The 13,580-nt window shown below is 39.9% G+C and overlaps 1 protein-coding gene across 1 annotated transcript in view; it reads left to right on the top strand.

The window, feature by feature from the left end:
* Positions 1-13,580, top strand: part of GPLD1 (glycosylphosphatidylinositol specific phospholipase D1) — a 127,621-nt gene that overhangs the window by 42,102 nt on the left and 71,939 nt on the right. The window contains exons 4-6 of the mRNA XM_077269978.1: positions 9,137-9,234; positions 9,392-9,502; positions 9,728-9,776. Coding sequence (XP_077126093.1) covers positions 9,137-9,234; positions 9,392-9,502; positions 9,728-9,776 — 258 coding nt within the window. The remainder of the gene's footprint in view (positions 1-9,136; positions 9,235-9,391; positions 9,503-9,727; positions 9,777-13,580) is intronic.

Below are 13,580 nucleotides of genomic sequence, written 5' to 3'. Positions count from 1 at the left end.
CGGACAATATTACCCCATCCCTAAGGATACCAGTGGGCCCAGAGTCTCCAGGAGAGTCAGGCACAAAACTCCTGGAAAGAGCATCTGCCTTTACATTCTTTGAACCTGGCAGGTATGAAACCACGAAATTGAAACGAGAAAAAAACAACGACCAACGAGCCTGTCTAGGATTCAAACGCCTGGCAGACTCAAGGTAAATGAGATTCTTGTGATCAGTCAAGACCACCACACGATGTTTAGCACCCTCAAGCCAATGACGCCACTCCTCAAATGCCCACTTCATGGCCAAAAGCTCCCGATTACCCACATCATAATTGCGCTCGGCGGGCGAGAATTTTCTAGAGAAGAATGCACATGGCTTCATCACCGAGCCATTAGAACTTCTCTGCGACAAAACCGCCCCCGCTCCAATCTCGGAAGCATCAACCTCAACCTGAAAAGGAAGTGAAACATCTGGTTGACACAACACAGGAGCAGAAGAAAACCGGCGCTTAAGTTCCTGAAAGGCCTCCACAGCCGCAGGAGACCAATCAGCAACATCAGCACCCTTTTTAGTCAAATCAGTCAAAGGTTTAACAATACTGGAAAAATTAGCAATGAACCGACGATAAAAATTAGCAAACCCCAAGAACTTCTGAAGGCTCTTAACAGATGTAGGTTGTATCCAGTCACAAATAGCCTGAACCTTGACGGGATCCATCTCAATAGTAGAAGGAGAAAAAATGTACCCCAAAAAAGAAATCTTCTGGACTCCGAAGAGACACTTTGAGCCCTTCACAAACAGAGAATTGGCCCGCAGAACCTGAAACACCTTCCTGACCTGTAGAACATGAGACTCCCAGTCATCAGAAAACACCAAAATATCATCCAAATACACAATCATAAACTTATCCAGATATTCACGGAAAATATTGTGCATAAAGGACTGAAAGACTGACGGAGCATTGGAGAGTCCAAAAGGCATTACCAAATACTCAAAATGGCCCTCAGGCGTATTAAATGCGGTTTTCCACTCATCACCCTGTTTTATCCGCACCAGATTATACGCACCGCGAAGATCTATCTTAGTGAACCACCTAGCCCCCTTAATGCGAGCAAACAAATCAGTTAATAATGGCAATGGATACTGATATTTGACTGTAATCTTATTCAAAAGGCGATAATCTATACAAGGCCTCAGGGAACCATCTTTTTTTGCCACGAAAAAAAAACCTGCTCCCAGAGGGGACGAAGATGGACGAATATGTCCCTTTTCCAAGGACTCCTTAATATAATTCCGCATAGCAGTATGCTCTGGCAGTGACAGATTAAATAAACGACCCTTAGGGAACTTACTGCCAGGAATCAATTCTATAGCACAGTCACACTCTCTATGAGGAGGGAGCGAATTGAGCTTAGGCTCCTCAAAAACATCCCTATAGTCAGACAAAAACGCAGGGATCTCAGAAGGAGTAGATGAAGCAATTGAAATCGGAGGTGCATCACCATGAACCCCCTGACATCCCCAGCTTAACACAGACATTGTTTTCCAGTCCAGGACAGGATTATGAGTTTGTAACCATGGCAGACCAAGCACTAGTACATCATGTAAATTATACAGTACAAGGAAGCGAATCACCTCCTGATGAACGGGAGTCATGCGCATGGTCACTTGTGTCCAGTACTGCGGTTTATTCATAGCCAATGGTGTAGAGTCAATTCCCTTCAGAGGAATAGGAACTTCCAGAGGCTCCAGACTAAAACCGCAGCGTTTAGCAAATGACCAATCCATAAGACTCTGGGCAGCGCCCGAATCCACATAGGCATCGACGGAAATGGAAGACAGTGAAAAAATCAGAGTCACAGACAAAATGAACTTAGGCTGCAGAGTACCAATGGCAAAAGATTTATCAACCCTTTTTGTGCGTTTAGAGCATGCTGATATAACATGAGCTGAATCACCACAATAAAAACACAATCCATTTTCCCGCCTATAATTTTGCCGTTCACTTCTGGACTGAATTCTATCACATTGCATAGTCTCAGGTGCCTGTTCAGAAGACACCGCCAACTGGTGCACGGGTTTGCGCTCCCGTAAACGCCGATCAATCTGAATGGCCATAGCCATAGACTCATTCAGACCTGTAGGCGTAGGGAACCCCACCATAATATCCTTAATGGCCTCAGAAAGACCATTTCTGAAGTTTGCAGCCAGGGCGCACTCATTCCACTGAGTAAGCACCGACCATTTCCGAAATTTTTGACAATATATTTCCGCTTCATCATGCCCCTGAGAGAGGGCTAATAAAGCCTTTTCAGCCTGAATCTCCAGGTTAGGTTCCTCATAGAGCAATCCCAATGCCAGAAAAAACGCATCCACACTGAGCAATGCAGGATCCCCTGGTGCCAATGCAAATGCCCAATTCTGAGGGTCGCCCCGCAGGAAAGATATTACAATCTTGACCTGTTGAGCAGGGTCTCCAGAGAAGCGAGATTTTAAAGAAAGAAACAATTTACAATTGTTCCTGAAATTCAGGAAGGTAGATCTATCTCCAGAAAAGAATTCTGGAATAGGAATTCTAGGTTCAGACATGGGAGTGTGAACAACAAAATCCTGTATGTTTTGAACTTTTGCCGCGAGATTACTCAGGCTGGAAGCCAAACTCTGGACATCCATGTTAAACAGCTAAGATCAGAGCCATTCAAGGGTTAAGAGGAGGTAAGAAGCAGCTAGACAGCAATTAAGGGCTAGGCAGCAAAACTCTGAAGGGAAAAAAATAAAAATAAAATTTCCCTTAAACACTTCTTTTTCTCCTGCTTCAGCCCAAACAATTAACACTTTGTGGGCCGGCTATACTGTCATGAATCCCCAATGGCTAGGGATAGCACAGGACAAACAAAGTGCAAATAAATAACGGACGAGCTCTAGGGTGATGGAACCTGGGCTGACCGCTGCCCAACGCCTGACAAACGCAACTAGAGATAGCCAGGGAGCGTGCCTACGTTGGTTCTAGACACCACGCACCAGCCTAAGAGCTAACTAGTACTGCAGAGAAAATAAGACCTCACTTGCCTCTAGAGGAATGAACCCCAAAATATATAGTTGCCCCCTCACATGTATTGACGGTGAAATGAGAGGAAGGCACACACATAGAGATGATATATATAGCTTTAGCAAATTGAGGCCCGCTGTAAACTAGAAAGCAGAAAGATACAAAAGGGGACTGAGCGGTCAGCAAAAAACCCTAATCAAAAATACCATCCTGAGATTACAAGAACCCATGTGCCAACTCATGGCACATGGGGAAAACCTCAGTCCACTAGAGCTACCAGCTAGCATAGAGACATAATAAGCAAGCTGGACAAAAAACCAAACAACTGAAAATCAGCACTTAGCTTATCCTGAAAGATCTGGGAGCAGGTAGGCAGGAACCAAACAGAGCACATCTGAATACATTGATAGCCGGCAAGGGAATGACAGAAAGGCCAGGTAAAATAGGAAACACCCAGCCTCTGATGGACAGGTGGAAACCAAAGGCCGCAACCCACCAAAGTCACCCAGTACCAGCAGCAACCACCAGAGGGAGCCCACAAACAGAATCCACAACAGTAACTAGCTTTACAAACATATAAATGTTAGTACAGGAAGAAAGAGGTGGAAACTTTTTTTTTTTTTTTTTGAATGGGGGCGGATGGAGGGAGGTATCTTACCTCCTTCCGGAAGATTATGCTCAATAGATAGATCCTCCAAGGCTCTCAACGCAGCCTGTTCTTCCGCTGTTGGAAATAATTGGTGCGAATTGTCATCATAAAAATAGCGTTTGAAGAGCAATGATCTATCGAAGATATGAAGGTCTTTGATTGCTGTAAATGTGTCAAAGCCCATCACCGGAGAGAAAGAAAGGCCCTTACTTAATAATGTAAGGTCAACGTTAGAAAGAATATGATGACTTAAATTAATTACCTTATTGTCCTTCCTTCTGTATTCAACAGGGGAAGGATCGCGACGTCTATATGGATGGAAAGTATAATCAGACTGTTTTTTATTCGATACACCAGAACGCGTGACCATAGCCGTTGATGGTACATCCGACTGGTCACTTAATGAGGAGATAGAAGTATATGAGGGAGTTCGTGAAATATAAGTTTGATTAGAAATTTGTTTGCGCCATTGATAGACGGATTTATTTCTGAAGTCTCTTACATCTCTATTGAATTTAGTTGTCTGAGACTCGTGAATTTTCTTCACTGTTGAGTCTAGTAGTTTCTCCAAATCATGATTAAAGGTCTGTATTTTTTCAGCTGGGCATCCTGCTTTCAATTCAGTCTGAGCAAGATCGATAGATTTATCAAGCTCACCTATAGATTTGGTGTTCAGATTCATCAATAGTTGCATAAATACACCCGAACAATTGCTGCATGCCTCCTCCCAATTGGCCACAAACACATCATTATCCACCGGAAAGGCAGGTATAACTTTGACACGCAGACCTCTAGGAATAAGTTTGTTAGATATATATATCTTTCCAAGAAGGCCCGATTCCACCATAGCTTGGTAAGTTTAATGAGTAAATTCTGAATGGATAAACATAAATCATCCCACTTGCGGTCACTAGGCTGTTGTGTAGCTGCTGCCACATCTCCAAACACCTGATCCATCTGACCAAGCCATGTTTTTTCTTTGGCTCGGTAGTCCATTTTTTCAAAAGAGCAACCTGTGCAGAACACAGCAATAACATAACAATAACTGATGAAAAACATTGGTTAAACTTATAGTAATACTAATCAGAAAAAATAGGAATAGTAATAAACCATTGTATCTATGGACCAAATATGGACAATCGTCGCTAAGACATAGTAAAACAGAGGCTAAAAAGCCCCACGAAAAGAGCAGTCCAGAATATATAAAAAAGTATAAATTTTATTGAGAATCACATGGTATAAGGATTACAACAACAACAATGAAAATACACAAGGGTTAAAAAGAAACGCTCTAGGGTCGGCAGAATGCTGCATGGGCCCAATATAATAAGCACATATTTGCTATAGTATCTAAAGTGCAATATCACCCCATATATATTTATATCTTTTTGTTACGGATAGCAGGAGAAAACATACGGGCATGCGATGTATAGCAAAAAAAGAGACAGCAAGGAGGTACATAGAATATGGACATAATAGTCCTACCACCAGCTTATCAATAGCCACGCTGCAAACAACCAGTACAATATGCAGTAAAGAAAATACCCATTACCTGCAATTAAGGGTGATAATGGTGGCCCAGAGGATCTGCCAGACCGCCCCAACGCGCGTTTCGGTTGGCACCTTCGTCAGGGGGCATGTAAGAGTGTCAAAATGCCGGTTTTTTATATCCCACAGCGTACCGGAAGTGACCCTGACCGCGAACCGGAAGTGACACATGCGTCACCGCAGCAACCGCGACGCCGGCCGGCACCCGCGTCATGTGACCCAGGGCATCAGGATGCACGTAACCCAACGTGACCCGATGCCCAGGGACACATAAAGATACAGGCAACCTGCAGGAAAAGCGGAGGTGCAGCGCGCATGCATACTGGCCACGGAGAGGGTAAAGTAATGAAGAAATCTCGGCACACAGAGAAAAGGTGAAGCCTGGTCTAATCATCCTAAGATGAAAGTGCATAACAAAGCACTACACGAGCAGCAGTCGCCACCGAGGTTACCCCAACAATATAAATATAGAAACGGTAACAGCAATATACATTATCCATTATAGTGGGGAGACAACATACATAAACAAATTAAATAAAGAAATATAAATAGGAGAAATGGACCCACATCATATATTGCATATAATACTTACAGATACAAATAAATATACAATATTAACATATATAGAAGCAATTAAGCAAAAAATACTATAATAACCACATATTTTGCTTAGTAGAATCTACTTCCAAGATGGATGACAACAAACCAAAATAAATAAGTACAAAGCAATATGTATATACATAAGTACTAATACATAGAGAAATAGACCATATATTATGCTTGATGGAGTATACTTCCGTGGCGGACGGCAGCCAGAGTTCAACCGAAGTTGATGAAGATTATACATAGAAAACCAAGCAGATAATGCATAACCCTAAAGAATAAGAAAATAAGCGTAAAAATTAAAAAATAAAACAACAAACATATATATTTTCTCTCTCTGATATAGATAAAGATATAAATATATATGGGGTGATATTGCACTTTAGATACTATAGCAAATATGTGCTTATTATATTGGGCCCATGCAGCATTCTGCCGACCCTAGAGCGTTTCTTTTTAACCCTTGTGTATTTTCATTGTTGTTGTTGTAATCCTTATACCATGTGATTCTCAATAAAATTTATACTTTTTTATATATTCTGGACTGCTCTTTTCGTGGGGCTTTTTAGCCTCTGTTTTTCTCTGTTCTTGACTTGTACAAGCCTGTGTTCCTGCCCTACCCGTTACCATACCAATTTCCTCAATGTGTTCCTTGCCCGCCTGCCTGCCTAGAGTGCCATCCATGCCCGCCTGCCTGCCTAGAGTGCCAGCCATGTCAGTCTGCCTGCCTAGAGTGCCAGCCATGCCCGCCTGCCTGCATAAAGTGCCAGCCATGCCCGCCTGCCTAGAGTGCCAGCCATGCCCGCCTGCCTGCCAGAGTGCCTGCCTGCCAAGAGTGTCAGCCGTGCCCGCCAGAGTACCAGTTGTGCTTGTCTGAACTTACCTACACTTGTTATTAGTGTTCAGTCCCTCAGTGGGATCAGCTGCCACAACCAGACACCGCTGGAGTGGTACCTGGCAGCTATCTGCCGCACAAGCCTGACCTAACCATCAGAGGCTTCAGTGAACACCAAGGTAGTTGCTTAGTCACACCACTTCCAGGGTAGTCTGGTTTGTGGCACAGTGGGGCCCAGTCATGTGCACACCACCCTTAGGTGCTGGCCGCACATCTAATTGAAGTTTCTGCTGGTGTCGACAGACCACTCACCCACATGGGCCCCCACTTGCACGAATCCGGTCACAATCGGGTCCTCTGCGACAACAGTCGTTACACGCTTGGTAATACAGTGAGGGCACTATCAAACATATAGACAAAATGAAATGTGCCCAGAGGTGTATAATATGAGGGTGAAGTTTAGAAGTCAAAAAATGTTTACTCTCCCGCTTGGTTTTCCAATTGAGAAACTATTAGATATTTTTGAATCTGAAACGCTGGCAATATTCTCAAATAGACACCCGGGCGTCTTTTTAGTCTTCCCAGTGATCTTTATTGTAAAGTGTAGAGTAGAAAATGCCTGAAGAATGGCAAGGTCACTTCTTTTAACCGCTTAGCATCTTTGGAAGCCTGAAGTAGAAAGGCTCAAAAGAGCATCATATGCACAGAATTTTTTTTTTTTCACAGAAATCCATATGTTGATTCTTTTTGAGTGTTTTCTGAGCGTGTTTTCACCTGGGCCCCCTTTGGGTGCACATACTCTTAAAGTGTATATGTATTTCATTGCCTAGTAGATTAATTCCTTGAGTAGTCTAGTTTCGAAAACGGGGTCACTTGTGTTTTTTTTTTAAATGTTTTGGTATGTCAGGGGCTCTGCAAATGCGATATGACATTCACAATCTATTCAGACAAATTTGCGCTCCAAAAATCAAATAGAGCCCTATTCTTTCCGAGCCCTATCAGTTGCCCAAACAGAATTTTTTTACCAAATATGGGTTATCATCGCATTCGGGAGAAATTGCGTAACAAATTATGGGGTGCGTTTTCTCTTATCATACATTGTGAAAATTACAAATTTAGGGCTAAAACAACATTTTAGCAGAAAAAAGATAATTTTAGTTTTCACATCCACATTTTAAAAAGTTCTGTGAAGCCCCTCCGGGTTCAACAAGCTCAACACACCCTTATATGAATTCCAATGGGTGTTTATATCGATCTATATAGATATAGGATGGCCTATTGGCCATTGTTGATGAGATTTTTTTGCCTGGAATGGACATATATATGGACCACTGTTAATGCATGTACTGTATATACATCTATGTGTTGATTCTGGTTAATCGGTTGTTGACGAATATTAGCACACCTCTGGTTTTGTCGTATAATCTAATAAGGAGGTTCTTAATAGGAGCTTAGTAGCTTCACATACGTTTTGTTATTGTAGGAAGTAGGTGGATGATGGTACAAACTGCTCCAATCTGTTATAAGGTGTGAGCATAGGTACAAGAAATCACCCTCTTTTTGTCTGTTTAGGTATCTTTATTTTTAATAAGTATTATTAATAAAAATGTTTTTTAAATCTTCACATATTTGCTATTTAGATTAATTCCTTTGTAGCACCCGAGGGGTAAAAAAAAATTAATGAAAGCAGTTTTAAAGTATTTGATGGGTGTGGTTTTAAAATGGTATCACTTTTGGGGAGTTCCCAATATATAGACGCCAAAAAGTCCATAAAAATCTGAATAGGCCCCTAAAGAGAAAGGTATTTTAAATTTCTTTAAACAATGAGGTGTAAGGGGTAATATTTCTCCCTGTGGAGAGTGACATATCGGCTCTGGCTTGCCAAAGTAAGGAGGCTTATTCACTGTGCAATGTTTTTCTGGGAAATTAAATATGAAAATTGCCTCTTCAGAGAGTACGAGGACTTAAACTCTTAGGTTCTCTTCCTCTCTGAAGAAGCAAATTGCATATGGAAACCAGGAGAAATTGCTACTAAACTTTTAACCCTTCTAACATCCTAACAAAATAAAATGACTTTTGAAAATTATGCATATGTAAAGCAGACATATCTGAAAAGTTATTCATTAATTATTTTGTACAGCATGATTAATTTGTTTAAGGATATAAAAATGTAAAGTTTGAAAATTGCTAAATTTTCAAAAATTCTTCGAAAATTCCAATATTTTCACAAATAAACAAAAAAAATATCGATCTTAGTTTACCACTACAATAAAGTACAATGTGTTTCGAATAAAAATTCTCAGAAACAATGGTATACTTTGAGGAATTCCAGAGCTATTATATAATATATAAATATACAAAGATAAAATAAAAACAAAACAACATTACTGCACCAAAGGGATTGATGGAATTTTGTAGTATTACATATGTTAAAATTCATAATCTAAATGATCTCTGTGGTATCTTTAGGGAAATATCATGATGTGTCAGAAGACTCTCATTGGACGCCGTTTTTGGAGACTAGTGTTAATTACATAAGGAGAATATATCCACTACCCTGGAATGAGGTATTGCTCAACACTATCACTGCTCTTTACATGTCTGCTGAAGTTTCCTCAAGCATCATGATTTCCTTGGTCTGACATGACACCATATGTTCCTTGTGGTGTGCCCATAGGCCACTTGTTGGGTAATCCTACATCTTTGTTCTTCACTGTGCTACAGGAAGCTCAGAAACTGGTGGCCTTTATATTTGGTATAGCCTCCCATCAGGTGGCTGATGTAAGTTGGCACAGCTTGGGAATTGACCAAGGCTTCCTCCGTGCTATGGCAGAAGTAAGTATACAGATATGTACTCGGAATTTCACTTCTGTTCTACTATTGTAATTTCATAAAAGGTAAAATGAAAACATTGATAGTAAATGAGATTATATAGATAATGTCTTGTTTAATTTATATTCTTGTTGTAACACTTTTTTTACATTATTTCTATTTTCCCTTCATGTCTAATGTATTCATTGCTATAATACCATATTAATTATTATATATTTTTTACTCCAGATTGATTTTCATGGTTCATACTCTGAAGCACATCAGGCTGGTGATTTTGGTAAGTTTACTTCTGAGTTACAATATAATTACTTAGAATTAGTTCCTTCCAATACGTATTTTAGTATTATATATGGTGCAATATACTAACTATTAATAAACCAGTAATTTATTTCCCATTAAACTAGGTATACATTAGCAGAATTTTTTTTCACCCCTTCACAACATACAGCGCTGGCAAAAATTAAGAGACCACTGCAAAATGTTCAGTTTGTCTGAATTTTCTCTTTTTAGGTATATTTTTGAGTAACATGTAAATTGTTCTTTTATTCTATAAACTTCTGACAACATGTCTCCAAATTTCCAAGCAATATATTTTGTATTTTTTTCTGAAAAATAATTAAGACCTCAATTAATGCAAAGAAAACAAGTTCATAATCATTTAGAAACAATACTAATGTTTTAACTCAGGAAGAGTTCAAAAATCAATATTTTGTGGAATAACCATGATTTTTAATCACAGCTTTCATGCGTCTTGGCATGCTTTCCACCAGTCTTTCACACTGCTTCTGGCGCAAAAAAGTAAGCACTTCTTCTTTGTTTGATGGCCTGTGACTATCCATCATCCTCTTGATTACATTCCAGAGGTTTTCAATGGGGTTCAGGTCTGGAGATTGGGCTGCCCATGACAGGGATTTGATGTGGTGGTCTCTTAATTTTTGCCAGAGCTGTATGATGTACATTTACTTTATATCTCGTGTCCCTGCCTTTGATGCGGACTTGAAAGCTGAGCCCGCATCTTTCCCAGCAGATGATGGCTGATTTATTTAGCCATCATCTGCCTCTAACAGCCACAGGTAGAGCGTAGCTCTGACCTCAGCTGTTAACCTGTTAAATGTTGCTATCAGTCTCTGACAGCAGCATTTAACACACTTCGGTGGGGAGGCGCATCATTCTATGCAGCCATCGGGATGCCCGTGATGCAAATGTAGGGAGCCAATGGGTGGCCATGACAGCCGGGGGTCTGCTGATGACCCCCAAGCCTATCATTACGATCCTCCCATTTAAGCCAGCATTTAACTGGCATTCATAGAAGACAGTGATTTCGCTAAACGTAGCAGTGCCAATGCACTGCTATGTATAGCACAAGCAGTAGGTCTTGGAAAATGGCAACAAAAGCAAAACATTTCTTTGCAAATTTCCCCAAAAATTTGCACCACTTAAATAGAGAAAAAAAAACTATACATGTTTGGCATTTATGTACCGCCCTACAGAATCATATTGCTAGGTCACTTTTGCCATATAGTAAACATGGTAAATAAAATGTCCAAAAAAAACATTGTGGAATAGCATTTTTTTCAATTTCAACATACTTGGATTTTGTTCCTGCTTTCCCATGGCCAGATGATAAAATGAATGGTGCCATTTAAAAGTACAACTTGTCTCGCAAACCCCTCCCCCCATCATATGGCTATGAGGACGGGAAAATGAAAAAGTTATGACTCTGGAAAGAAGGGGAAAAAAAAGAAAATGAGAAAAATATCTAAATATATATATATTATATGTGTGAACAGTTTTTTTTTTCTGGCTTTAATTTGCAGTAATATTTCATTCTAGCATTTTTGATTAATAATAAAGTTAATATTATAGTCCTACAGTATATCCCATTATGTGAGTGCATAACATTTTTTAAAGAGTAACTACATTTCTGCATTTTATTATATTTTGCATGCATTTCACATGCCTGTAGAACGGAAGGGGTCTTAAGACCTTTGCCTACACCAATCTCCTGGCATTTAAAGTGCTGGCAAAATTTTTAAAAAAAGCAGAAATGTTTAGATAATTTTGAAAGCGTAGTATAACAAAGTGCCACCAAGTATAACAAACTTCCTCCTTTCTTGTGGTTTGTCCTGAGGAAGAAGTTTCTTATATTTTGAAACACGTCAACAATAAACTTTCTTTATATAGGATCCTGATTTCTTTGGAATACCTATAGGCAGGGTGGATAAAAATCAATGTTTTTTAAAAAAAAATCAAAAAAATCGGATTTTTTTGATTTAAAACGGATTTTTTTTATTTAAATCGGATTTTTTTCAATAAACTGCTTTTTGAGGAAAATATTTTACCATCCAAAGGTTCTTCCATCATGAGATAAAGCTGAGTTGTTTAACTCAGTAGAATAAAGGCTGTATATGTGTAACATTCACAATGCCATGCTCTTCCAGAGGTTTCTGAAGGATTAGTGGGCAGTTTCTCTCCTATATTATCACAGACGCTCGCTTTACTTACGCAGTTCTCAAAACTGAATTTGACTCCGCAGAGGTCCCAGCCTCTTCTTCACGGCAAAAATGTTACAACATGAACAGAGTTGAGAAAAAGACCTTAATCCTATTGTTCTACAAACCTATGAATACAGAATCAACCCCTTCAGTGCCAAGTCCAAGAAGTTAGACAATATGTTTCTGATTGTTTGGAGTGGAATAGATCTGCACAACACAAGAAGAATGTGAATCTAAGTGTGAGGAGGAGGAAGGGCAAGCAGACAAGAAAATGAAAGTGAAACTTTGAGCACAATACTGCAGCATAGCCACAGACAGACAAGTCTGGATCTGTTTGTGTGTACGATACGATCTGAGGTTTATTACATTCTTTCCTTATAATGGCAGCAGGCCGTAAAAGAGACCCAGTTTGAGAATATTTTAATGAAGCTCCTTCGCCTATCGGTAAGGCAGGCATGCGTGCAAAATGCAAACGATGCAACAAAGAGATGCAAGGCCTGGTGGCGCGAATGAGGCAACATCATGAGAAGTGCGGTGATGAAGATGACCAAAGAAACACTGCTGAACAGGCAGGATCTTCAGGTTGGTAAACATTTTTATTGAATCCTATTTCTAAAGACTGAACTGTCATGTGTGAGAAAAATTATATTTCTTATTATTACTGCATGTTACTGTCATTTGGTACAGTTATGAAGAAAAACAAATATTCCTTTTGGGGCAGGGGCAGTGATGTGTTGTGTACAATAAGCAGAAATTGTATAAACAATAAAATAACAGCATTGACTTTTTTTGTTTAGGGGAATTCATGGATTCTGGAAACTATCCACCTCCAAGATCACCATCATCCTGTTCTACAGTTTCAGAGTTATCCATCCAGGATAGTGCTTCATTAGCAGCAGCATCATCATCAGACACCCACAGCCACATATCACCATCACCCAAAAGGAAGAAAAAACCTTTACCTCCTGGAACCACCATAGATAGGTTTGTGATAAGAACTAGCAGATTAGAAAAAGAGTTGATTGATGAAAAAATTGCCCAGTTTATTTATGCAACAAACTCTTCTTTCCGTCTGACTGAGAACCCACATTTCATTAATATGGTTCAGTCACTGAGACCAGGATACAGTCCACCCAGCAGAGCTGATGTTGCAGGGAAACTGCTGGATCAAGTGTATGACAGAGAAATGGAGCAATGTGCAACAGCTCTGGAGGGTAAAATTGTTAACCTAAGTATTGATGGGTGGAGTAATGTCCACAATGATCCTATTGTATGTGCTTGTATAACAACAGAAGAAGGTAAAGTCTTCCTTGCACAAACAACTGATACGTCAGGAAATGCACACACAGCAGAATACTTACAAGAAGTGGCAGTAAAAGCTATAACGACATGTGAACAAAAATTCAAATGTCTAGTACGCAGTTTGGTCACTGACAATGCTGCAAACGTATCCAAGATGAGAAGAGATTTAGAAGAGCAGGGAGGGAATACAAAGCTGCTAATAACATATGGTTGCAGTGCTCATTTGCTGCACCTCTTAGCCAAAGACTTAAGTGTGCCAGAAATAAAGGCTAATGTTGTTGAAA

Source organism: Ranitomeya variabilis, chromosome 6 (assembly GCF_051348905.1).
Source record: "Ranitomeya variabilis isolate aRanVar5 chromosome 6, aRanVar5.hap1, whole genome shotgun sequence".
In the NCBI taxonomy this organism is placed as follows: domain Eukaryota; kingdom Metazoa; phylum Chordata; class Amphibia; order Anura; family Dendrobatidae; genus Ranitomeya; species Ranitomeya variabilis.
Note: the sequence above shows the minus strand (reverse complement) of the source record. Positions and strands in the feature narration are given on the sequence as shown.